The 26,475-nt window shown below is 36.6% G+C and overlaps 2 protein-coding genes across 4 annotated transcripts in view; one reads left to right on the top strand and one right to left on the bottom strand.

Annotated features, from left to right (window-relative positions):
* Positions 1 to 10,954, bottom strand: part of LOC106875333 (ribonuclease H1) — a 39,644-nt gene extending 28,690 nt beyond the window's left edge. Inside the window, exon 1 of one of the 2 annotated variants that reach the window (XM_089362613.1) lies at positions 10,936 to 10,954. Coding sequence is in view for 1 of the 2 variants with exons in the window: in XM_089362612.1 (XP_089218738.1) it covers positions 10,312 to 10,454 (143 nt within the window). In the remaining variant the exon portion in view is untranslated. Of the gene's footprint in view, positions 1 to 10,311; positions 10,455 to 10,935 lie in introns of those variants that run through there. The other variant, XM_089362612.1, reaches the window with a different exon arrangement.
* On the top strand, positions 10,482 to 25,472 carry LOC106875344 (small ribosomal subunit protein eS7). Of its 2 annotated transcripts, none has more exons than XM_014923437.3 (7): positions 10,482 to 11,034; positions 14,903 to 14,977; positions 18,202 to 18,273; positions 19,140 to 19,280; positions 21,174 to 21,238; positions 21,447 to 21,597; positions 25,342 to 25,472. In XM_014923437.3, exons 2-7 carry the CDS (start codon positions 14,903 to 14,905, stop codon positions 25,417 to 25,419), a joined length of 582 nt encoding a protein of 193 aa, XP_014778923.1. In that variant the 5' UTR covers positions 10,482 to 11,034; the 3' UTR covers positions 25,420 to 25,472. The 2 variants fall into 2 exon arrangements, with proteins under 2 accessions (XP_014778923.1, XP_089218745.1); XM_089362619.1 differs by lacking the exon at positions 10,482 to 11,034 and adding an exon at positions 12,325 to 12,349.
* Positions 25,473 to 26,475: the final 1,003 nt, after the last annotated feature.

Raw genomic sequence — 26,475 nt, 5'->3', positions numbered from 1 at the left:
CTAACAATTCTGTCTGCTTGCTGCCCTATAATTTCTAAATAATATTACAATTACTGTGTAGCAGACCAATCCAACCCATACCAGCATGGAAATCATCATCATTTAACATCCACTTTTCCATGCTTGCATGGGTCAGACAAAATATGTTGTGGCAAATTTTCTATGGTCCTTCCTTTATGGAAGATTAAATGAACATGTATGATGGTGGTACTCATTGACAACCATGTGATGTCAAGATAAGGGTATGTATTCACACACACAACAGGCCATTTCTATTTTCTACCTACCAAATCCACTCACAAGGTTTTGGTTGGCTGCCCAAGCTGCTACATAATGAAAGTGAACTTGAGACCACATGGTTAGGAAGCAAGATCCTTAACCACACAGCAATGCTGATGCCTATCATAATATTTGATGATGATGCTGATTGAAAAAACTTTTGAACAAAGTCACAATGAAAAACATCTTAGAGGGTGGTGGTTACTTGACATTTTATTCATTCTACAGCCAAGTTTCAATTCCTATAATCATTGATACTTTTGAGAAAGACATGAACATCACAGCATCATCATCTTCATCATAACCCAAATCATCATTTGGCTGGTATGTAGTGCAGCCATTCATGGTTTCAATTCTCATTTGAAACTGTTTAACATATATAACTGATACTTTTTGGAAAGGCATGAATGCCATAACATATATTTCACCTATGTTGTGAAAAAGCTTCTACATGGTCACTTGACCTGCTAAATGTAGCAGTGAAATTTCACTCAATTCACACTTTATTGTATTTGGTAAATAAATGACATTAAATAATGTAATCCTACTAACTCGTATAAAGATTAGATGGTCACCTAGAGTACCTTTGGTTCAGGGGCTTGTCCAATCACGTTAAACAACATAAAAATTTGTTTTTATGTAAATAAGAAAAACAATTCACCACCACTACTATAGTCACTCCCTACATACCTTACCACCACTATAGCCACCCCTTCTTACTCCCCACCATCATAGTCACCTCCTACTACATCACCACTGCTATAGTCACCTCCTACTTATCCTACCACCTGTTTTTTAAATTTAATTTTCCTACTTAAAGTTAGAAACTGTCAGAAAGTAAGAAGAAAACAAACTGGTTTGCTGAGTAAGAACAACCAGTTTAACCTACATCAATGCTGATGTTGGTGTTTGGTTACTACCAGCGTAGATGTGATTGGTCATAGTGTAGGGCTAGAGTAAACATCACTCAACACCAGACTGGTTGGTATGTGTTGTCAGCATAAATTAACTCCATTTTGTCATCACACAAGAGAAACAAGTCTGTCACATCCTACAAATATTAGACAGGTTTGCGACACTCACTGGGCGGGGCTCTAAAAGTGCTTGCAGCCTATTTCTGCTAACAATAAAAACCATAGAAATGTTGTTGATTTTATGGTTTTTGTGGCTTTTCCATTTCCACCCACCACCATTATACAAACACAAACCTACAGACTGGGTTGTTAAATTTTCATTCAATCATTTAAACTAACTGAATGCTTCTAATAAAAAAAAAAGGACAATGCACAAAAGGAACAACAGCTGCAGCAGGATATCCAAAGTCAAGTGGGCACCTATTTTTTTGATTACTCATACAAAACCCCTTTCTTCTGAATTTAAGTCAATATAACAGTTATCTCAGCAGTCACATGAAAAAAAACAAAAAAAAGAAAATCTAAACTATCTCAGTATTTAAAGTTTTGTAGAGGTGTGTGGTTTAACCCTTTAGCATTCAGATTACTGTGAAATGTAATGCATATTTATTCATTGTTTTGAATTAACCACGTATTATTTGTAGCTTTGAGATATTGACGGTGTGGTTGTCTATTTTAAAAATAGGGTAGGTGTGAGAGGCAAGATCTTGCCAGTTTGAACATAACACAGGTAGAATATTTTAGCCAGATATGGTCAGTTTAAATGCTAAAGGGTTAACCAGATGAGGAAGGGCACAGCCTTTGATTTTTTTTTTTTTGTAGGGTACCTAAAACTGGAGGAGGGGCAGAAATAAAAACCGACGGGTCATAGTTTGCAGCAGAATAGACTGCACTAAAGGTACCCAGGTTGTGAGATGGTGGTCTTGGTATTCTTAAACTGGAGAAACTTAAAACTGAAGCACAAACCAATGAGGGAACCTCTTTGTGGTTGCTTGACATGCTGGAAATAATAGCTAAATCTCTCTCAATGCTTCACTACCTTAAAAGGAAAGGACACATCAGGTAATGTAGTCCTAATTAGATGGAATGATCAAGATTAGAACAATTTTCAACATGGGTTTCTCAATCTTCTCTGGAGTAATTATTACTCAGTCAGTGCAGACCTGGGGCTAATTAACAAATATAAAACACAAACTCAAACAGAAACTTTTTTATAAGCTGCTATGGAACTTACATGCTAATAATAAAAATTAAAATAATAATTCTTTCTACTATAGGTACTAGGCCTGAAATATTTTTAGGAGAGGGGGCTAGTCAATTACATCAACTCCAATCCTCAACTGGTACTCATTTAATTGACCCCAAAAGGATGAAAGGCACAATCAACTTTAGCATCATTTGATCTCAAAACATAAAACTGAGAAAAATACTGCTAAGCATTTTGTCTGGCACAGTAACAATTCTGCCAGCTTGTTAGCACAAGACCACATATTTTGAGGTGAGGACTCTGGTTTCAATAAACTCCAATATATGTCTTCCATTTATTTTACCAACTCTATAAAAACAAAAATCCAAGACATTTCCAGTGTGATTTGAACTCAGTACCTAGAGTGATGTAACTAATATTGTATGTTTGGTCAAAATAAATATATTTTACTGAAGTAATCAGCAGTTGTATGAAAGTAACACTGATCACAAGGATCAGTTGAAAAGTTCATAGGCTAACCAAAATACTCTCATGGAATGTGATCAAATGAGGTTTATTTTTCAACATAATCCCTCTTGTGGTCCACACACTTCTTCCATCAATATTGCAGTGTTTGGATCCCATTAGTGAAGTTTTCATCCAGTTAGTTAAAAAAAATGTCAACAGCAGATATGACATTATCATCACTGTGATACTGGTTCCCAGCCAAGTGTTTTTTTTTCATGTTAGGGAACAAATGATAGTCAGATGGAGCCAAATCAATAGAATAGGATCAAGAGAATAGGGATGGTAATCAACCAGTTCAAAGCTAGAATCATGCAAAATAGCCAATGAAAGCAAGGACTTGTATGCTGGAGCATTGTCCTGATGAAACAAAATTCATTTCATCAGTTTTCCTGGGTGTTTGGTCTTGATAGCCTTCCGAACCTGTCTCAGCAAAATGGCATGGTACTCTCCATTGATGATGTAGTGCTTCTGAAGATAGTCAATTGGGGTCATCACCTTCCCTGCAGATGAAGCAAGTGAGGAGGGGTGTTTCCACTTCATGGATTGCCTCTTTGGCTCAAAGAGATGAAGCCAACACTCATCCTGGGTTAGGAAACATTCAAGGAAACCAGCTTGATCTGCTTCAAACAATGTCAGATTTTCCTTGTGATGTGATCAGCCTGGTGCGCTTTTGATCAAGTGTCAGAAAACATAGCACTCACTGAGCAGAAACTTACATTACGCCAAGTTCATTGTTCAGAATATTCTCACCTCTCTTACAGGGTATGCTAATAGCATTGGCTATTTGATTTATAGTCAATCACCTGTCATCTATCACCATGTGGTGAACATGATCAATGTTTTCCTCCGTAGTGGCAGTTGCAGAATGTCCAGACTCTGGGTCATTCTCAAGACTCTCCCTTCCCCTCCTAAATTTATCTTCCTACTTTTGCACAGTTGATAAAGCTGGAGAGTTATCCCCTAATGTAGCAACCATGTCAGCATGAATGTTCTTGGGGGCTAAACCTTTTTTCTGCAGGTACTTAATAACACCACAATGCCAAATTTTGTCTATTTTAAAGAGAAGTCACTACTAGTTACTTTTCAAGTCTTCTTTGAACAGTCAGATGTTATTTTACCTGGAAACAAAACAATGCAGTTACCCGCTCCCATTTATTGCACTTGGTATAACACTAGTGTAGCAATAATTGGGTACCCTCCCAGCAGTATATTGGATAGATACTATCCCTTAGTGGGTTGAATCCTCAACCCCTAACTCTCTCGCATTATATATATATATATATATATATATATATATATGCGGAGGCGCACTGGCCCAGTGGCTAGGGCAGCGGACTCGCGGTCATAGGATCGCGGTTTCGATTCCCAGACCGGGCATTGTGAGTGTTTATTGAGCGAAAACACCTTAAGCACCCAGAGGCTCCGGCAGGGGATGGTGGCGAACCCTGCTGTACTCTTTCACCACAACTTTCTCTCACTCTTCCTTCCTGTTTCTGTTGTGTCTGTAATTCAAAGGGTCAGCCTTGTCACACTGTGTCACGCTGAATATCCCCGAGAACTACATAAAGGGTACACGTGTCTGTGGAGTGCTCAGCCACTTGCACTTTAATTTCACGAGCAGGCTGTTCCGTTGATCGGATCAATTGGAACCCTCGATGTCGTAAGCGATGGAATGCCAACAATACAATATATATATATATATATATATATATATATGCATACATATACACACACACGCGTACATATATTATATATATATATGTATATATATATATATATACATACATACATACACACACACACATACACAACATACGCATGCATGTGCTTACACATACACACAAGGTGTTCAGGTTGAATTTGTCCACTGCTTTTTATTTTACATTCTTTTAGAACTGCTTGATATATTTAAGAACAATCAACGGTATTGGAGAGCATTAAGATTAGAGTTTTAGTTGAGAAAAAGTTAGCAGACTAAGAGGACTGGAAGCCATCTGATTATTGAAAAAGAGTTACCTGTGTCATGAAGATTTGCACAGAGTATCAAAATACCAACATCATGATTGCAACTTGATTCTCTGTGAACTCTGTAAAAGCAGTAAGACATCACTTGGACAGCAGCAACAGAGACTATGAAGCTGTGGCTAGCAAGAAGGCAATGATCTTTTGTTGTGTTTCTAATGAGAGTGTCATCATGTTGCCCACATATTTGACCAGGGCCTTAGGCTCAATTCAGATAGCTACATGAAGCTGCTGGAGAGGGTTGATCTTGGAAGGCCATATGTATTACAGTAGGATTCAGCTCCTTGTCAGACCTCCAAAAAGAGTCAGAGTTGGTTGTTGGAGAATTTCTACAACTTCACCAACCCCAATTTTTGATCTCCTAATTCCTCCAATTGTAATCCTATGGCTTACTAAGTGTGGAGTGCATTTGTGAAAGACATCAACTACTCTGCCTGCAACACAAATGAAAAGCTGGTGGCCAAGATAAAGGAGAATGTTCAAAGAACTTGCCAGAGACACAGCAGGGAACACTTATACCAGGTTCTGGAGACCTTTTGAGGCTGTGGTGGAAGTTGAAGGTTGTTACTTTGAGTAAATTATCTTCCAGCCGTAATCTAGCTAAAATATTTCGAATTTTTAAAATACTTTATTTTTGGATGGGATATTGTGCTTTCTTTTCTTTTTATGCAAACCTTCAAATTTAGTCCAAACACTCTGTATCTGTGTGTGTATACATATAGTCCACAGATGAGATCCAGAGATTCTCAGTATACAAGACAGTAGTGCTCAAGCTCATTCTGTCCAGGAAATCAACATTGCTTGAATAGGTGATTGTAGAAAACATGTAATGAAGTGTTTTGCTTGAGAATATAAATGTACCACCTAGGTCTGGGAATTATAATCATGAGCTTATGAGCCTAAGTGTAATACCATGCCAGAAGGAACCTTCTCTAATGGTCACTCCACCTGCCAAAAATAGCAGTCAATCTCCTTCAAATCACCCATCCTGTCTTATAAAGAGCCTCAAAAGGCAAGTATGCTTTCATAAGGGATGATGTGGGGCTAAACAAATACATACACATGTACATATGTATGTGATTATATATATACACACACACACACACACACATACATACATACATACATACATAACACCCATTTATTCTCATGTGAAGTGTTTGCAAAGGCTAACCACACCCCACTAAGAGACAACAAATATCAATTACACCAAAACAAATAAACCTTACAATGTAACAGAAAACCTGGGTGTATTGTAAATAAATGTAAAACAGTGTAGGCGGAGCTCAGAGAAAATGTCCCCCACCACCAATTGCTTTCATATATATAAAATATGAGATAGAAAATGGAATTCACAAGACTCTTTATTGAGAACCACAACGATCATTTCAACCCATCATGCACTGATACCTTACAGGTAAGAAGCTATATAAACAATTGTCATGCATTGTAGGTGCAGATGCATTTCCTCAGGTGACTTTTCAAAAAGCACCTCATTTTTTTTACTTGCTCTTTCACTTACTTCTATATGCTACACTTAGCAAATTGTATTGTTACATAAATAAGCATCTGCACCTAGGATGCATGATAATTGTTTGTACAGCATCTCACCTGATGATGGGTTGAATCAATTATAGTGCTTCTGAAAAAAGAGTCCCATAAATTCTACAGACACAAAGGAATTCCTGAAATAAATCCAGGTGCTCCATACTGTTGTTGACATCAGGTAGCTGAATACTGTGGAGGGGCTTTAAACAGCATACAACAAGGTGACTACCCGAACATGAAATTATTACTATACTATTGCCAAGGTGTTATGACCTACAGGTACATTGTATTATTATTTGCTCCTTTCTTATGGGCAGAATCAGCACAGATATATAGTTAATGGCATAATGGAAGTTACTGTTTGTTTAAAAGTGAAGAGAGAGGGTATAATTTGCATGGATTTGCATGAAAGTGCTTTCTGTTCTTAAGAAGGATCACAAACTATGTATTGTTTCATCATATAAAAGCGGGTTAATTCAATTTTGTTCAGAAATCTGGTTTTCAAAATTTTAATTTCCTCCCATTCCTACCGCAATTTCTTAATTTGTAACTTTTTCAAATTTTCTTTTTTTCTTTTTTGTTTTGTTATCTATGTAAAAAAATACAGAAATTATGAATCTGGGAAATACATATATTTTTATAGTTTAATTTTTCTTAAAGAAACATTCAATGCCCCTTCCCCCACCTCACGCACCCATCACCTACCCACTTTCAAAAAGTTAAAATCTCCCAATCTTTCCCTTTTGTCTGATGTTTCCCACATGCATAAAATTCTACTGAAATAGTAAACCTTAGAAAATACCAGATCACCACCAGAAAACACAACATGCTAGAAACAACAGGTAAACGACATTATTTCTGAAGAAACTTCCCTGCTTTCCAAACAGCTAAAAGTGAAACATTGGGAGTTGTAGCCTTTTGAAAGTGGTAAGGTGATGAATAAAATTCTTAAAGATTCGTACTCTGTTTTTTCTCCATGGATTACCAAGAAAAAATGAATTTGGTGTGGAGAGGGAGATTAATTTGACACTGGTTGGTGACCATAGCTGAGAGCAATAGTTAAAGTGGCTTAGGACAAGTGTCCTCCAGAGAACCGTCATGGTTTCCTGATCTCTTTGTTCTAAAAGTTCTAATAATCCATCCGGTCAGCCGCCTACATTTCATTGCTAATTTAGCAACATGCACATAAAAGGATGGATCATTACTCATGTAAATGCCCAGGTCTCGCACTGACTGTGCCTCTGGGATACTTATATATATTGCCTCTGGGATATATATATATATATATATATATATATACATACATATATGACAACCGATGCTGGTGTGTTTACTCCCCCATTACCTAGCGGCAAAAGAGGCCGATAGAATAAGTACTAGGCATACAAAGAATAAGCCCTGGGGTCGGTTTGCTCGACCAAAGGTGGTGCTCCAGCATGGCCACAGTCAAATGACTGAAACAAGTAAAAGAATATACATATATATATCTCGAGCGTGGCCATTTTCGTGCGGGTGACACGTAAAAGCACCCACTACACTCTCTGAGTGGTTGGCGTTAGGAAGGGCATCCAGCTGTAGAAACTCTGCCAAATTAGACTGGGGCCTGGTGTTGCCATCCGGTTTCACCAGTCCTCAGTCAAATCGTCCAACCCATGCTAGCATGGAAAGCGGACGTTAAACGATGATGATGATGATGATGATGATGATGATGATGATATATATATATATATATATATATATATATATATATATATACACACACACACACACACATTAGTTTCTGTCTCCCAAATCTACTCTACGCCTGGAACATTGCATTTCTAGTGGCTAGATTGATAAGGGTGAGTCAAATTCCATGCAGAAGAAATAGTTCAAGCAATTTCGTCTGTAGAGCACTAAACAGAGATAATTCAATGAACTAAGAGAATAGCCCAATATACCGTACAAAAGAATAAACTCCCAGTCCACGTGGTTGTGGAGCTAACTTTTAAGTAACGAATACCTAACTTTAGGCAAATAACCATTCGTCACTGCAGCCTAAATGTTTCAAATAATCCCCTTGTCACATATGAACAGTTGGCATAAAATATATGTGCATAGTAATTTTTTTTTTTTATTAAGGGGCAGTTCATTTCAAAGATAATAGCAGAAACGAGACAGTAACAGTATTGTATGCAACAATATAAGTTAGTGAGGGTTTTCACAGAGCCATGTGCTTTGCCATCAGAATAAGGGTTTCCAGAATTTATTATTTTTTTTCCTTTTTGTTATTTGCTCACAAATACCAGTGGTTTCAAAATATAGTTGATAGGTAACACTGAATATTCTGAAATTTGTTCTGTCGACAATAGAAAAGCAACAGGCAAGGAAAGTACAAGGACAGGGCATGTAACAAAAGAGCCTTGCATAGTACTATATCGAAGAGTAGAGGGTGTCCATCAGTGTAAGGAGATATAAAAGGGTTAACATAAAGATATTCACCCGTTAACAAAAACAAAAAACCCCAGCCTGTTGGATGTTAACAACTGTGTAGAAAACGAATATGACAAAAAAAAAATTTTTAACGAACCTGAGGGGGTGGGGGGGCAATTTCGGAAAATTCACAAGATCCGATTTTTCCGTCATAACTTTCGGGAAAATGGATACATATTGTTTTTTTTTTTTTTTTTTTACGGAATCCCTCGTTTTTGGTTATGGAGGATCCGATTCTGAAAAGATAATTTCAAAATTTCTATTCTCCGGCCCCTTGTCCTTCAAGCAGGCTATCCACATGCTAGAAATAACAGCCGAATCTTACAAAACTGCGATAACAAAATGAAAGAAATATATAATCGATCTATTCACCTTTCTGCAAAAATTTCTTTCAGATTAATTTCCTGCAGTAATATGATAAAGTAATTCACGTGAAATTAAAGTTTTTTTTTTTTTTCAATCAATAAGTGGGAAAATACGGAGATTAAGAATATGGAAAAAATAAACTCAAATTCAAATTTTAATTTCAAATTTTTATGAAAAACTGCGACCCAAAATTCTCCCCGTGAAAATGAACGGTTGTTTTGTCTGAATTGAAGTTTTGAAAATGTAATTTTTGAAAAAAAATTTTCAGAATCGGATCCTCCATAACCAAAAACATTGGATTCAGTGAAAAAAAAAAAAAATATATATATATATATATACACATTTTCCCGAAAGTTATGACGGGAAAATCGGATCTTATGAATTATCCGAAAGTCCTCTGCCGGTTCGTTTGCGCAATTTTTTTTTCTTTTGTCATATTCGTTTTCTACACAGTTGTTAACACCCAGCTGGTTAGGGTTTTTTTTTTTTTGCTAACGGGTGAAAAAAATCATACAATCTGGTCTTTTACCATCAATATAAGAAAATTTGACAGACTAGAAAACAAATGGAATCTCGACACCACTTCACTCGCCTGTTGATCTCCGGTGTTTCGGAAATCTACCGGTGTTTAAATGACAGTAAAGTCCGACTGAGTTTTGGAAAAGTCCGCCAAGTCTGAATAATGCCAAGCAATCCATCGTTCGAATAATTTCATTATTTACACCTGTATGGGATATAAATAATAAATGAAACCGCAAAGGTTTTGAATTTTTTAAGATTAAATTGTTATTTTTTTTAGTACCAAGTACTTCATGAGTTGGAAAGTTAACATCTCCCCACACTACCTATATATAAATATATATATATATTATAATTTAGAACAAACAGTAAAAAGTTATTATAGTACTCAGAGTTTCGAATGTTGGAGTGGAGAGCTATGATACATTCTCGTCGGCAATTAATGGCAAATAATAATTAATAATAATATTGTCTCACCATGTCTCATATACGCCGGGTACACGTCCTTTTTTCACAGCATAGAAAGGCATGACGATAAAATTATCTAAGCAGCAAGCAAACTTGAGTGTATTCAAAGTACTGGTCGGTCGTCTTAAGAGGCTAGCAGCTACTGATGTCATACAAAAATAGAACAGTATCTGCAACAGTTAACGGTTTTCTAGGAATATAAAACGGAAAATGTGTGGGTGTCTGAATACAGGGCGTGGTAAATATAAGATTTCTACACAAGCCATTCGTAACACTAAACAAAGAAATCTAACGGAACAAGGTGGTGGCAGGGGGCAACGAAGCCACGTTTCGACTTCTAGTTTTGAGTAATTTAATTTCACTTATAATCTAAAACTTCATAAATTATAATTCTTTTCCTACTCTAGGCACAAGACCGAAATTTTTGGGGAGGGGGCCAGTCGATTAAGTCGACTCAGTACGCAACTGGTACTTAATTTGTCGACTTCGGCAGAATTTGAACTCAGAACAGACGAAATACCGCTAAACGTTTCTGCCAGCTCGCCACCTTATAATAAATTATAATTGACAAAGCATTGTTTTGTTTAAAAAAAAAAACTTCTTTAAAACAATAAATAAAAAATTGTTTATTACCGGCGCACGTTGTAACCAACTTCCGGTTTGTTTTGTTGTAACGAGACTTCAGTAATCCACAACGAGATTCGTTCTCTTCCGCTAGCGCCGTTATCTGAGGTATGTCTAAATTCTTGATTGTCTTCATGAATTAACTAAATTTTTCCTTCTAATATAGCGTTGTGTGTTAAAATATCGATATAGATATAAATTTAATATATTATTCTTTCCTTCATATAGATTTTTGTTTTTAGATGCTTTAATTTAACTACGAATTATCCACTGATAAACATTGCTGATCGGCTCTCAGCGTGACAGCGACATATATTACATGCTATTGTTTTTATATTTGTTTAACATAATCACTGAGATGCATTTTAATAATGATTATGGTAATAACAGAAATTTACTAAATATATATATTCTAGTTTTCAGTTCAACTGTAGAATTAATACATTGATTCATCTGGTTATCTTTTACGCCTTCCCTCATGTGGAGCATTGTATTTCGATATCTCAGTCACATAGTCAACCTGTCTTTCCGTTTAAATTTTATTTGTAATGCAAGTTATGTTAGAGCATGTGTCCAATGTATGTTAGTTGTAGTAGGGTAGTTTATGACAGACAAATCTTCTTCATTCATTACTGATATCTTTAAACATTAATATTTAGTCCTTAAAGTTAAAAGGCAGGATAGTCACGCCAAGTACGACTGAAATTATAGGTTTTCTCGGTAGCTGTTGACCTAGTGCTAAAAGAACGAATGGATAAGGGGCATCTCCGAAGTCGCTTGGTCTTCTATAGACAGCGAATCCGTCGCCCCCAAATCGTAGTGTATTGAATGATGTCCAATTTACACCTCGATGGAAAAAGATTAGGTTTCTGTCGGATTTGTTCAACTGGAATATCGTGGCGAGGCGATTTTAGTTCGGAGCAATTGTGTTGCTATCATTAAAAAAATAATCCACGAGATATTAATCTTATGACAGTGAGCTATGTTACCATTAATGATTTTGGGGCCGATTTTCGTTTGTTGCCCTTTAGATTATTGGTAAATTTTCAGATTAACACCCGCACGATTTTCACTAGGGTGTGAGGATTACGGTTAGGGGATTCCGTCCCTAACCCTAACATCCTAGTGAAGATCGTGCGGGTGTTAATCTGAAAATTTACCATATTTTTTCCCATACAGAAGTGTTATTTATGCTTTAAACAGGGTGTTCGGGCCAAAATTAAACTTATTTTCTGGCCATAATCTAGTTGGTAATTTTTGATTGAAAAAAAAATATATACTTTATTTTTTGGATGGGATATTGTTTTTTCCTTTTATGCAAACTTTCAGATTTAGTCTGAATACCCTGTACTCTTTTCAGATAGGCAGGAAACAAGAATGTATTGGTGTGTGGAGAGGTATGGCCTAAGTCAATCACGAACAAGTAAACCCATTGTCTTATCACACTATATCCTTCCATTTAACGCAATACCGTGTGATTTGAAGGAAATTTAGCTACTATTTCTACCGCGTCCTTTGACATGTATAAGTGGTTGTTATCTAACTGAGCGGCCCCTGATTTAGCAGACTTCTGTCCGACTTAAACATTACTTCACTGTTCTTTTTATTGGATGTAATTTTTGGATTGATTGGTTTGTTTGTGAAATCTGTAATATTGGTAAAATAACTTGTGTAATTGTTCAATTTACGTTCATGAAATCAAAACGTATTGTTGACAATATTCGAAAGTTACAGAGAGGGTCATAGCCCAACTAATTAGGGAGCGAATCAATTTAGATGAGATGCAGTTTGGGTTCGTGCCAGGTAAAAGCACTACTGATGCCTTATTTCTAGTGAGACAGTTGCAAGAGAAATACCTAGCCAAGGATAAACCTCTGTACCTGGCTTTCGTTGACATGGAGAAAGCCTTTGACAGGGTCCCCCGATCCCTTATCTGGTGGTCAATGAGGAAACTTGGGATAGAAGAATGGCTAGTGAGAGCTGTGCGAGCCATGTACAGAGATGCGGCCAGTAAGGTGAGGGTTGGAAATGAGTACAGCAATGAATTCCGGGTAGAGGTAGGGGTCCACCAAGGTTCCGTCCTCAGCCCCCTATTATTTACCATAGTCCTCCAGGCAATCACAGAGGAGTTCAAGACAGGTTGCCCCTGGGAGCTCCTCTATGCTGATGACCTTGCCCTAATTGCGGAGTCACTATCAGAACTAGAGGAGAAGTTTCAGGTGTGGAAGCAAGGTCTAGAATTGAAGGGCCTTAGAGTCAACCTAGCTAAAACCAAAATCCTAATAAGTAGGAAGGTAGATAAAACACAAACCCCTTCAGGTAGATGGCCCTGCTCAGTATGTAGAAAAGGAGTAGGTAGTAACTCTATAAGATGTACCCGGTGCAAGCTATGGACACATAAGAGGTGCAGCAACATCAAAGGCAGGTTAACTAGCAAGTTAGTTTTTGTTTGTGGCAGATGTTCAGGTGCAATAAAGACTGCAAACAAACAGGAAACAACTTCTATCTCATTCCAGGGTGAAAAACTAGAGGTAGTCGATAGCTTCCGCTATCTGGGCGACCAAGTTAGTAGTGGGGGTGGGTGCGCTGAAAGTGTAGCTGCTAGAATAAGAATAGCCTGGGCAAAGTTTAGAGAGCTCTTACCCCTGCTGGCGACAAAGGGACTCTCACTCAGAGTAAAAGGCAGACTGTATGACGCATGCGTACGAACAACCATGCTACATGGCAGTGAAACATGGGCTGTAACTGCTGAGGACATACGTAAGCTCGCAAGGAATGAAGCCAGTATGCTCCGTTGGATGTGTAATGTCAATGTGAATACCCGTCAGAGTGTAAGTATCTTGAGAGAAAAGCTGAACATTAGAAGCATCAGTTGTGGCGTGCAAGAGAGACGATTGCGCTGGTATGGACATGTGGTGAGAATGGAGGAGGATAGCTGCGTGAAAAAGTGCCACACCCTAACAGTTGAGGGAACCCGTGGAAGAGGTAGGCCCAGGAAGACCTGGGCTGAGGTGGTGAGGCAAGACCTTCGTACATTGGGCCTCACCGAGGCGATGACTACGGACCGAGACCTTTGGAAATGGGCTGTGCGTGAGAAGACCCGGCAAGCCAAGTAAGATCGTTGCCAGTGCCCCTGGACTGGTTCTTGTGCGGGTGGCACATGAGATGCACCATTTTGAGCGTGGCCGTTGCCAGTACCGCCTGACTGGCTCCTGTAGGATTTTCGAGCGAGATCGTTGCCAGTGCCCCTGGACTGGCTTGTGCGGGTGGCACATAAAAGACACCATTTCGAGCGTAGCCGTTTTCGTGCGGGTGACACGTAAAAGCACCCACTACACTCTCTGAGTGGTTGGCGTTAGGAAGGGCATCCAGCTGTAGAAACTCTGCCAAATCAGACTGGAGCCTGGTGTTGCCATCCGGTTTCACCAGTCCTCAGTCAAATCGTCCAACCCATGCTAGCATGGAAAGCGGACGTTAAACGATGATGATGATGATGATGATGATTCATAACTTCAATTTTAATTTCAGTTGTTTTTGTTTTTTCTCAGTTTTTGTTTATTTTATTTCTTTTTTGAGGCGTACTTTTAACTTCAAGTCTGTTTTATGAAAAGGAAGAAAGCAGTAAGAAATAATAGCTAGACAACCAGTCAAAAAATACAGATACAAATTGTTAGTCGAGTAAATAATCATTTTCTCCAAAGCAAAGCTAGAAATCAGTTGTAAATAACAGATAAAGATGGTGAGGGGTGACAAGAGTGAGTAAAGTATCAGACAACATACTCTGGTGTATTTACTTGTGTCCTTTTTACTTTTTTTTTTTTCTTACGTAAACTGAATAATTTCCAATAACTTGGTATGTCATAAGAGATTCCCTGCCTACTACATAAATTTCAGTGACGTAGGTATGAAAATATTTTCCATAACCTGTATGTATATCCTAAAATGTACTAATTTTGTATCAATTTTATATTTGTAGATGTATTCCAGTTGCGCTAAGATTGTTAAACCTCCGGGTGAGAAGCCTGATGATTTTGAATCACAAATTTCTCAGGTTAGTTTCCGATTACTGTGGTTTTATTGTTACAATCACTTGTGCATATGTGTGGGTGTGTATATATATACACACACATATAATTTTGTTTCGTCATTTGTATAAACATATTCCATAGTTCACTAGTATTTAGCACTTCTGGTACAAACCTACCTGAGATTAACTCTGCTTTTGGTGATACAAAATTCTGAAATAGCTATCGCGAATAAAATGTCTTTCGAGATGCCACCATGGTTTTAACACCATCGCCACCCGCTCCATGTTCTTCAAATTTCATTAATCCCTTTGTGCCTTTAAATTACATCGTGTTTTTCATTTCCCGGACAAGACAAAGTTGTGGATCAGAGCTTCGCTTTTTATATATACAATGGCATCTCTTTCCTACTTGCAACTACTGTAGCACATATGTATGCTACCACAGTTTGTGAATCCACTCAAGTTAGACTGAAATGAAAAAACTGGACAAAATAATTATATGTGACCTTGGTTATGGTATGATAGTGATAAATTCCAGATCACATAGTACTCTAGGTCATGCTGGTTTTATGTGTTAAGGTCGGGGAGTGAATACTACATCTTATTTTAAATGTTTTTGATCATAAGTTATAACAAATATTATTACTTGTTAATTAAAAGCTATAATGATAATCTTGTTACTTATAACTTAATTATAAGTATTTATCACTAAGCATACCTCTTGGTTTAGGCTGCGTAAAGGTTATAATGAATTATACATACCAAGACGCTGAACGTGCGTTCAATACATGCATGTAGGTTGAAGATATGGATTCGTATTCTTTTAACCGTTACATAAAAAATACAGTTTCATTAATACAGAAATAAATTCAACAAGTTGAAAGAAACAAGTAAAAAGAATTAAATTTCTACATGAGTTTATTATGTACATTTGGCATTTATGGAACCATTACAAATAAAGTCATTTTGTCGTAGAGAATTACGACTTAAAATTTACACTAACTAATCTTTCATTCTAACTACAAGAGTTCACAACAATTCAGTATTGTTGGAATTGAGTATTGAACATGGCATAAATATTAGCTGATACTCAAGAGGGTGAGTGGCGGTCCAACGATCACTGGAGTGTTTCCCGAAAATCAGGGTTTTTATAACTGCTCATACGCGAATTCTAGAACTGTATTTAGTGAAAGACTTCTTCAACAAAGTTCAGAATTCGTATATGGGCGGTAATTTTTAACCAATGAGATATCAATAATTTCTCCTGTTCAGGCAAACAAACCTATGTTCTCTCTTCACCTCTTATGAGTTTGCTACACTGGCTTACATTATTCTCCCTTTTCCTCCGTATAGAAATTTAACCTACAACAATACCCAGTATTGGCTTCACAAATCTTTCATCTTGTGGGTTTTTCGGGCATATACTGTTAGAAACGTGCTCTGCCTTTGTATTCCACCATATGCTCATTGAGAGATAGGTATCTCCCTGGTTTATAGAATATTTTATAAGCATTTTGGTCGCAGTCAATGAGGGATTAAAATTTGGATCGCAGTTAATAAGGGATTAAAATTTGGATCTCCACACATTGGTGTACTCTGCTGTCTCATAGGAACTGTGATAGTTTTTTAAATCTTGTCTCTGTCATAATACTGGAGACCTTGATCTTCAAAAGGTTCGTAGCTTTCCTTACACCCATAATTATATATAGATTGCAAAAAGTGCTCAGATTTTTACCTAAGCATGTGGGAGACCAAACATGGTCTTTTCTATCATTTTGTTTACATTGTGTAGCAATTAGTTGCCACAGTAATTGCTTTGAAGAAATTAGGAGGTAGAACTAGTCTGATGGTTTTACTTCCTGGAAAAGATTGTGGCTAGGTCCAGTCTCTGCAAAAAAATCAGTAAGACAAACAGTTGTTGTCAGAATAACTTTCATTCTCACACACTACTCATTGCTTTGAGATTTTGATGTGATTGTATAATTTTTGCATGACATTGTAGAGCAGGTGTGAAAAGTTTGAGCATGAGTATTTTGGTCGGATATGGCTAGCTTAAATGCTAATGATTATAAACTTTTCAAAAAATCAATATAGAACAAACTGTCCAAAGATTTAGAGGTCAGATATCACACCAAATAATGTCAGATACTGTAACTCATTCTTTATGTAGTGAAATTGTGTTTTCATAAATGGACTAATGAGATTGATGCTGAAATTCTTGTTTAAATATGGCTAGGTAATTTTGACCAGTTAGAGCTGAATTGAAATTCTGACACATTCAGGCAGTTTGGTATCAAAACGGATAAATATGGTTATTTACAATGGTAATGAACAGGCAAACTACTGGTATTGGTTTAAGTTATGGCATAGTAGAAAAAGAAGTGAGATGTACAAATAGTCTCTTGTATGGTGCATTTCCCTGTAAATGAAGATAAGCTGTTCATACAGTAGCAGTCTATTCCACCACCAGGGATAGACGCTATCTCTAATTATGGAAGTGGTTGCTATTATCCCCTACTAAGGATCTAGCTTATCTTTGTTTGCAGGGAAATGCATCATTTGCACACCTTCATTTTTTTCCCCTACTCTGTTGTAACTTGCAAATTATGTTTATATAAATGCTATGATGTAAACTGATGCCAGTCATTTGCCTTTTCATTGTATATATGTGTGTGTATATACACACGTTTGTCATTTTGACTGCAACCATGCTGGAGTACTACCTTGAGTTTTAGTCAAACAAATTGACTCTAGACTTCTTTTTAAGCCTAGTACTTACTCTATCGTTCTCTTTTGGCGAATCACTAAGTTATGGGGATGTAAACATGCCAACACCGGTTGTCAAGTGGGGACAAATACATAATGTACATATGAAGGGGGGTTTCTTTCAGTTGCAAGGCTTTGGTCAGCCTGAGGCTTTAGCAGAAGACACTTGCTCAACATGCTATGCAGTGGGACTGAACCTACGGCCATGTGGTTGAGAAGCAAGCTTCTTACCACAGCCACGTATGTACCTTCATATGTTTGTATGTGTGTATCAGTATACACACACACACATATATATATAGATGTATATATATACACACAAGCTCCTGGGCACTGTCCTCTCTTTGATTAAATAGTTTTTTAAAAAATAGGCATAGTTTACACTTAGGTAATGGTGAATAAAATCTATTCGTATATTCTGTAGTGCAGTATGTATGTGTGTGTTTGGTTTTCAATTTGTGTACATCTCCATACTTTTGCAGGCTCTTTTGGAGTTGGAAATTAGTAGTGATTTAAAGAACCAGTTGAGAGAGCTGTACATTACTGGAGCAAAGGTTGGTTGGTTGATTTTATACATCTTCATCAAATTCTGCAGTTTGTTGTGCTTTGATTATATTTAACCCTTTTGTTAGTATATTTCTAACTAATGTTTCAATTAAATTCTAAAATAATCGAAAATTTATACTGGTTTAATAAAACAACTCCTTGTTTATTTATCAACATATTGTGATTTTTGGAACACAATAGGTTCTTAACCAAATATTTCATAAATTTTTCATCTCAGTGAATCTAATTACAGGTAAATTCAACAATATATAAAATTATTTAAATTTTGTTTAATCATCTGCATAGAAAATGAGTTATTAGCTAATTCAATGGGTATACAAGATTTTGAGACAGAAGAATTTTGCAAATTACTAATTATTTATTAGTTCAACTTAATGCACATAGGCTTGGCTTCATGCTCTTGGTTGATGGGGCTGGAGTCATTTCAAGTGAGTGGTCTCAGAAGCATCATCATGCGTAGAGCCAACCAGGTCCACCAGTGTTCTCCATCACTGGTAGTCCCATGCCAGCCCTTCTGCATCCTCGAAGGTGACTAACAAAATCAGTTTTTTAATTCCTACTATATTCAGGTGCAAATTCACTTTCGGAAGTATAAATATCTGATTTTTGTTATCACGTATATGCTCTGAGATTTTCTGTCTTTCCAAAATACTTCAAATTCAAAGTTGCTGCTTGACAGCATGAAACTGGTATCCCTTTTCCATCCTTAGTGAAAATTTACTAATGAGATTTGTGTTGAAATTCTCATTAAAATAGGAATAAATCATTATGGCTGGTTTGGGACGGTTTAGTAATATTGACTGAAATTTTGTAATGGAAGGGTTCGTGACATTTTTTTTCTTTTTTGCATCAGGAAATTGACATCCGTGGCAAAAAAGCCATCATTATTTTTGTCCCTGTACCTCAGCTGAGGTCCTACCAGAAGATACAGATCCGTTTAGTAAGAGAATTAGAAAAGAAGTTCAGTGGGAAACATGTCGTTTTCATTGCACAGGTGAGTAAAAAAGAATTCTGTGTATCTTTTAAGTGCTGTTTAACATCATTAAAAGTAAATTGTTTAATTAGTAGAACTAGAACATGTAATATTTTGTAGGCGGAAAACTTGGAGAGTGGCTGCACAACTTTCCAAAAGAAAGGCAGTGGTGGCCAATGGGGCCACCTCCAAGGAAACAAATAGCAAGTGGTGTTCCACAGGGCACTGTCTTAGAGCCACTGCTATTCATAGTGGCCCTTTCAGACATGTCCTCGGCTGCTCAGATAGCCACCCATGCTAGCTATGCAGATGCCACAACAGTCTCTCAGACAATACAAAATCCTGAAAATATTGCACATCTGCAATGGGAGTTGGAAGCAATATATAGGTGGGCTGAAGACAACTACATGCAGGAAAATTCCAGGCCCTATGCTACCAACACAGAGCTAAATGACATGCAGACTGGATACACTGGCCCAGGAGGAATTCAAGTCCCAGAATCAAAATCAGTGCATGATCTGGGCATTGACATGAGCAGTAATGCATGTTTTCAAGTGTATATTACCAATTTGGTAATAAAATGCAGTTGGCTAGCTGGATGGATCCTCTGAACTTTAAAAACAAAACAATAAAAGCTATGCCATTTTCTACCCTGAGCAGTGCTGAGTATCTCTACTAATATCATATACAGTGAAGTTATCCATTTTTCAGTTGAGGAATGGATAACTTCAGTAGTACTAATTGTAGTATAAGACAGTGGAACATAGTTGGGTATGTTACTGGGTTTTCAATTTTAATATTGGGTATGTACAAAACTAGTGTACATAGAGGTTAGAAAGGAAGCATGAACACCAGTATGTGAGGAAAATATTCATTAATAATCATTAGACAGAATTTATCATTTGCCACATAGAGCTAAATTAGAAAGTTGAGGATAAAGTGGCTTTCAATGTTTAGTATGATACTAGTTGCTACATTCTTGAAGTTTTCTGTAAGTTTGACCTGACCCAGTCATTGAAAAACTTTGTGTTTATGGTTTAAGAAGATTCTTTTTTAATTTTTTTTGGTCTTGGTCCTCTGTACACTCTTTTAGGTGGTGTGTAACTTTTAATTTGATTGCAGAGAGTTTTCAAAAGAATTGATGAACTGAATGTAGGCACCATACCTCAGTTTGTCACACTTAGGCCAGCTTAAATCAAATATTGCAAACAGTTACAAAGTTGGCTCCTTGTCATTCATATTTGTCATGTCTGGCTTGTTTCAAATTATTTCAAGTCCAAAAAGCAATAGGGCTGATAGGCTCTTCAATGCCATTCACTTGACCATATAAGACAGTGGAATAATTTAGTGAACAGCTAATGCAAAGAGGAGCTGTTCAAGTGGGTTGTCTTGCTGAAGTCTTTTGGCAGATGTTATGTTGCTGACTGCAATAAGAACAGTGGGAATACTGAAGTGGTTTGTTTTTGGCACTTCCAATGCTATTAAAACTGTTTGGTGTTTGCAACTTTGCAAAGATGTATAGAGAATAAGAAAAATGTATAGTTAATGAAGTGAATGGATGTGTAGGCATATCATATAGTTTTTTGCTGACCTCTTTTGTTATACCAATTTGTCTTGGTCAGTGAAGTCAAATTGGCTGTGAAAAATAGTTTAGTATGGAGCAGGTTGTTCTTCAGAGTAGTGATCAAAGTAGGCATTTGCTGGTTTCAGCCTGGGAGCAAGCAATCCAAGAAACCACGTCTGTTTCCCAATGTTATATTCATAACATCAACTTACTGAGAAGGTTATTTTATTTCAATTTATTTAAGTACTTATTTGAGAGAAATTGCATGTAATACGTATTTCATTAGAAATGTCACAAATGGGTTGATCTGTGCTCGTATTACCTATTTCTGTATATTTTTCTTTTTACAGAGGCGAATTTTGCCAAAGCCCAATAGAAAGATCAAGAACAAGCAAAAGCAAAAGAGACCTATCAGGTGTGTTATCAAATTCTATAATGTGTGTGTATACATGATTCATCTGTTTGTAATAAAGATGAATATTATTATCTTTATTTTGCATTGTGATTGTAATTGCTAATAGAGTTAATCTCGTTTAGTAGAATATGTTCATAAGCAGTTTATATGTGATGTGTTTGTACACACATTTTCCTTGATTGATATTCCTGTTTCTCATTCATTTTAGTCGAACTTTGACCTCTGTCCATGAAGCAATCTTAGAAGACTTATGTTTCCCTGCTGAGATCGTTGGCAAGAGGATACGTGTAAAGATGGATGGCTCTAAGCTAATAAAGGTGCATTTAGACAAGAATCAACAAACTAACATTGAACATAAGGTATGTTTGGTTTTTGGCTCTTACATTGCTGGTCTGACTTCTTGTATGATGTGAATGTTTGGATTTTTTGGAATAAGGGAGTAATGATAGTGCCCATGAGTTTTTTCAGGGTCTCAAGCTGGCGACTTGTCTCAAATGCCTGCAAGAGTCTGGGTTCCATTAAAAGCACCCATTGGTTAGGTGGTGTTGATTGTGTAACCGGTTATACCAAGAAGAAAGATCATCCATGCAAATTTCTTAATCATGTTATAAGAGCGATGTCGCTAGAGAGCTAGGTTAAAATTTTGTAGACCCTTTTGCGGCTCCCCAGTGATATTTTCTAACATAGAGATCCTTGAAGCTCATGCCTTAATCTGGTGCTGGTCGTGACTAGTATTTGGTATTGTGTAAGAGCAGGGGTTATTTATACACCGGTTACCTTTCAGGAGATTTACAATCACAAAGTAGAAATAGTCCCTTTGGTGAGGTAAAAGGGACATTGTGAGTGGACTTCGATTTTACAATGGGTGTACTCCTGCAAGTGTTGATTTCAGTAGTTCAGTCTAACCTGTCGATATTGGGTTTTCTCTGAATAACAAACTCCAAAGAAAAGTTTGCAGATTTTCGTTTTTTTTTTTTTTGTTTTTTTTTTTTCTCTCCGTCTGCAACACTAACACTAAACGACTTTAACCCTTTCGATACCAACCTGGACATGGCCAGCCAAAACATCCTTTAGTTCGTGAGAGGCAGCCGGCCGAAAGTGTCCATTGTTATTGTTTGGCGTGATATCTGAGCTCAGTGAATTTTGGGAGATTTTTTGCCACATTTTTTCAGCATTGGTTTTTTTTTCCAACTTTGAAAATGGATTGGAGTTTCATGCTATCAAGCTGTGATTCTGAATCCCACTCTCCATACTGCAACCTTGCAGAATGCACATTGGAGGGATGTTTTAACTGGCCGTCCACTGTTAGTTTTTCTTTTTTGATGTAGGCATTCAAGGCACTGCCTTTTGCAAACCCCAGGTTTATTTATTTGCCTATCTCTGTATGCGGTTGCTAGCAGATTTCCTTTCTGCTATTGGATTATTTTACCCTTTTCAATTTTGCTTTTTTTATATCTAACGGCAGCCTTTTTTCTACTAGCAATTACTGTTGCATATGTATACGTTGCTACAGCTTCTAAATCCACTGCAAGTTTGACTGGACTAAAAGATTGGTCAAAAAATAATTTACAGCCCTGATGGAAGTGATAAATTCCAGACCACATCATACCCTAGACCATACTGACTAACATTATTGTCTCTTTTCCCTGTATAAAAACTAAATCCACAGCAGTACCCAGTATTTGCTTCACAAATTTTCCAAACTTTGATCCCCCATTTCATAGGCTTTCCTGGCATATACTGTTGGAAGCGTACCCTTCCTTTATACCCCACCATGCCCTCATCGATGGATAAGTATCTCTCGTGGTTGTAAACTGTTTTATATGCATTTTGAATGCAGTCAATGAGGGGTCTTATTTTAAATAAGGGATCAAAGTTTGGTTCTCTACGTACTGGGGTACTGCTAGTGTCTCTCGCATGTAAATATTGGTTCAGCTTCACGAATCGTACTCGTTCATAATACTGGAAATATATTCATCGCCAAAAGGTTCCTGATCACTCCAGTAATTTGTTATTCTGGGTAACTGTCTAATACCCATAATAATATTTATGGCAAAAAATGCTCGTATTTCTTCTACGGTTGTGGGGAAACCACAAGCCTGCAGTAATCGCTTCAAGCAAGCATACTGGAAAAAAATAATAAGAAAAAGTATATGGTTTCACTTTCTGGGAAAGACTGAGTAGACCCTATCTCCTTGGAAGTTTTTACTTCATTCTGGTGTAAAATCGTCCTCGCTGTCGCTGTCACCGCTTTCAGTTTCTTCAGAATCGCTGGTTTCGGATGCAGAAATAGACAATTCATTTTCACTCACCATGTACCTCATTCATTCTTTTTCTCTATATCTTCTGTTGAAAAGCCTTCAAATTCGGAATCACTGCTTGACAGCATGAAACTCCACTCTATTTTCAAAGTTGAAAAAAATCAATGCCACAAAAAATGTGGGGGAAAATCTTCCAAAATTTACCAAGTTCAAATATCATGCCAAAGTGAAATCACGTTTTCATGAATGTACTAACAAGATTTGTGTTCAAATTTACATTTAAATAACAATGGGTACTCTCGGTCGGGTTCGTATTGAAAGGGTTAAAGACAAACTTGAATGTAATGCAGAAAAGACTGTTCTACAAAATATTGCAGACTAAAAGTTACGTTTTTCCTAACAATGATAATACAAAATTAAAGGAATTTAAAGAAAAGGTTCTCAATTCTATTGCATAACTTTTGTCTCAAAGTGACTCTAATTACAGGTAAATCCAGGTAAACTGAACAAAATGTAAAAATATTAAGATTTTGTTTAAACATCACCATAGAGAATGAATCATCAGTTAATGTTCAATTGGGTATACAACAAAATTTTGATATAGAAGAATTGTGCACATCACTAGATTATCAGTTGAATTTAATGCACAGAAGAACAGGTGTACATAAACGTGAAATAAACTGAAGCATTGGAATTTGTTTTTGAAGGCAACTAGAAAATAAATACATCAACTAAATGAAATATACTCACGCATACGTGAATACACAGGAACATATATAAAGATTTACAATAGAAATTAAATCAAAACTTATCACTCACCTTGCAGGTAGATTACAATTACAAGTAAATAAAAAGTAAAACAAATCATCATCGTTTAACGTCTGCTTTCCATGCTAGCATGGGTTGGACGATTTGACTGAGGTCTGGTGAACCAGATGGCTACACCAGGCTCCAATCTGATTTGGCAGAGTTTCTACAGCTGGGTGCTTTTACATGCCACCGGCACGAAGGCCAGTCAGGCGGTACTGGCAACAGCCACGCTCAAAATGGTGTATTAATTTGGTCATTCAGGTACAACTACACAATATGATTTTTATTAAAAATTTGATTAATAAAGATGTGAAAGTGTCAATTCAAGAGGAATCATTATTGGATGGTATTTTTTGGTCAGTCCAGGCATGGGATTCAGTTGTAAAAGAGACAATTGTAAATTGCTGGAAAAATTCAGGTCTACAAATACAGAACTCAATGAGTGAAGATTTGCATAGAAAAAAAACAGAAGTTAGATTGAATTTAGAAAATGGGGAATATGAGCTGAATTAAAATATGATACTGTTACTTTTACTGAACTAAAAAAATTATGAAACTAGAGAAACAGAATGTTGCGATAATCCAGATGAAACCAAAAATTTTACAAGTCAAACGATAAATTCCAAATCTCTAAATAGGATTTTTTTTTTTTTTTTTTTTTTTTTTTGGAGATAATGTCAAAATAACCAACTTTTCTTTAAAAATCATAATTAAGATGCATGAAAACAACTTAATATTCATAACTTTTTTTTTCAAAACAGAGTTCATTATTGACAGATTTATAGTAAAAACTTGCTCCGTAAGAAACTTTCAAAAATTTTGTGAAACGCTTCATTATTGACTTTTTATGGCAATGGTGTGGTGATGGCATTATAGGAAATACCAGGCAACAAAATATTTTGTCTGGTTAGATTATATGTAATCACAGTTTTAGTGTGTAAACACAAGTTTGTTTTTGTTTTAGTAAAAGAAATTTTCAGTTTTATAAAAGCATTTTTTTTTTTTTTTTTTTTTTTTTTTTTTCTGTTTCAGCTTGAAGTATTTCGAGCAGTTTACAAAAGATTGACAGGGAAGGAAGTTGTATTTGAGTTTCCTGATTATATTCTGTAATTAAAGCAGGATTGACTAATGCTGAAATAAATGACCTGAGTGAAAATAAAAAATTTTTTTCTTTTTTATTGTTTTAAACATGTTTGATGGGTTTATTTCTATACAGTGCACAACCACTAATACTGGCATTGTTGAGACCTGGAGAGTGCCGGATTATCAATTGATTAAATATGGTAGGTAAGGTACCCTATAAATCAAGAAAAGGGAGACATCAAATGAAATTCTAATAAAACCCAGGTAAAATGAGTGGTGAAGTACTGGTACGTTGATTCTGTTGACATACACAAAGATCATCACTGTGGTGAAAGGATATCAAGATTGGCATCTTCTTGAGGTGAAGGGCTGCCAGGACTCATCTTGTAAGGTGAGTGAAATATCAGGAACTAAAGATGGCAGCACACCTGGACGAGGTTATGTTTGAAGGCACTGGATTTTCAAGTGATGACTCTGTTGTACATTTTTGGCCTTTCTTTGATCAGTTTATCTTGCAGCATACAGATGTTCCTTATTTCTTGCTCACTTATAAAACTGAGTTGTTTTAGATTTGTTAGCCGAATTAACCAATCAATAGAAACTCACATCTTCCTCAATTTCATCACTGTCTTACTGCTAGGGATTTACAACCATCTGCACAATTTCTTAGCAATAATGATGCATTTTCAGCTGATTGTTTTTCATCACACACAGCATGAAACTTTAACCCATGTTGATCCTTGAAATGCTGCAGCCAGCCTTCACTGTAATCTGAGTTCTTTGGAACGTTTTTGCTTGTTCTTTCACAAGATCATCTGATGGTGTGACACCTTCACTTTCATGCAATCTAAATCACTTCATCAAAATTTTTCCTCTTGTGCACAATGTTTGGTGTTCAAGCTTTACACCACGTGAAGTACTTCCTTTATGCATTGGAACCATGGCTGGGGCTAAAAGTCGAAAATGTATAATAAAGGAGAAGACAAACTGGAAAAGCCTGCCTTTGCAAATGATATTTGTACAGCAAGTAGTGGGAGCCTGGGAAATTTGAAATTTTTCTAGCTGGATTAGTGATTGTGAACT

The sequence above is a fragment of the Octopus bimaculoides genome, chromosome 14 (assembly GCF_046866305.1).
Source record: "Octopus bimaculoides isolate indiv1 chromosome 14, ASM4686630v1, whole genome shotgun sequence".
Lineage (NCBI taxonomy): Eukaryota > Metazoa > Mollusca > Cephalopoda > Octopoda > Octopodidae > Octopus > Octopus bimaculoides.
This window is presented reverse-complemented; position numbering and strand designations above follow the sequence as displayed.

Bases quoted from the DNA above. Each gene is read 5' to 3' on its own strand.
- LOC106875344 (XM_014923437.3), top strand. From the start codon at position 14,903: ATGTATTCCAGTTGCGCTAAGATTGTTAAACCTCCGGGTGAGAAGCCT. The intron at 14,978-18,201 runs GTTAGTTTCCGA...ATACTTTTGCAG, and splicing joins TTGAATCACAAATTTCTCAG to GCTCTTTTGGAGTTGGAAAT. The intron at 21,239-21,446 runs GTGTGTTATCAA...CATTCATTTTAG, and splicing joins AAGCAAAAGAGACCTATCAG to TCGAACTTTGACCTCTGTCC.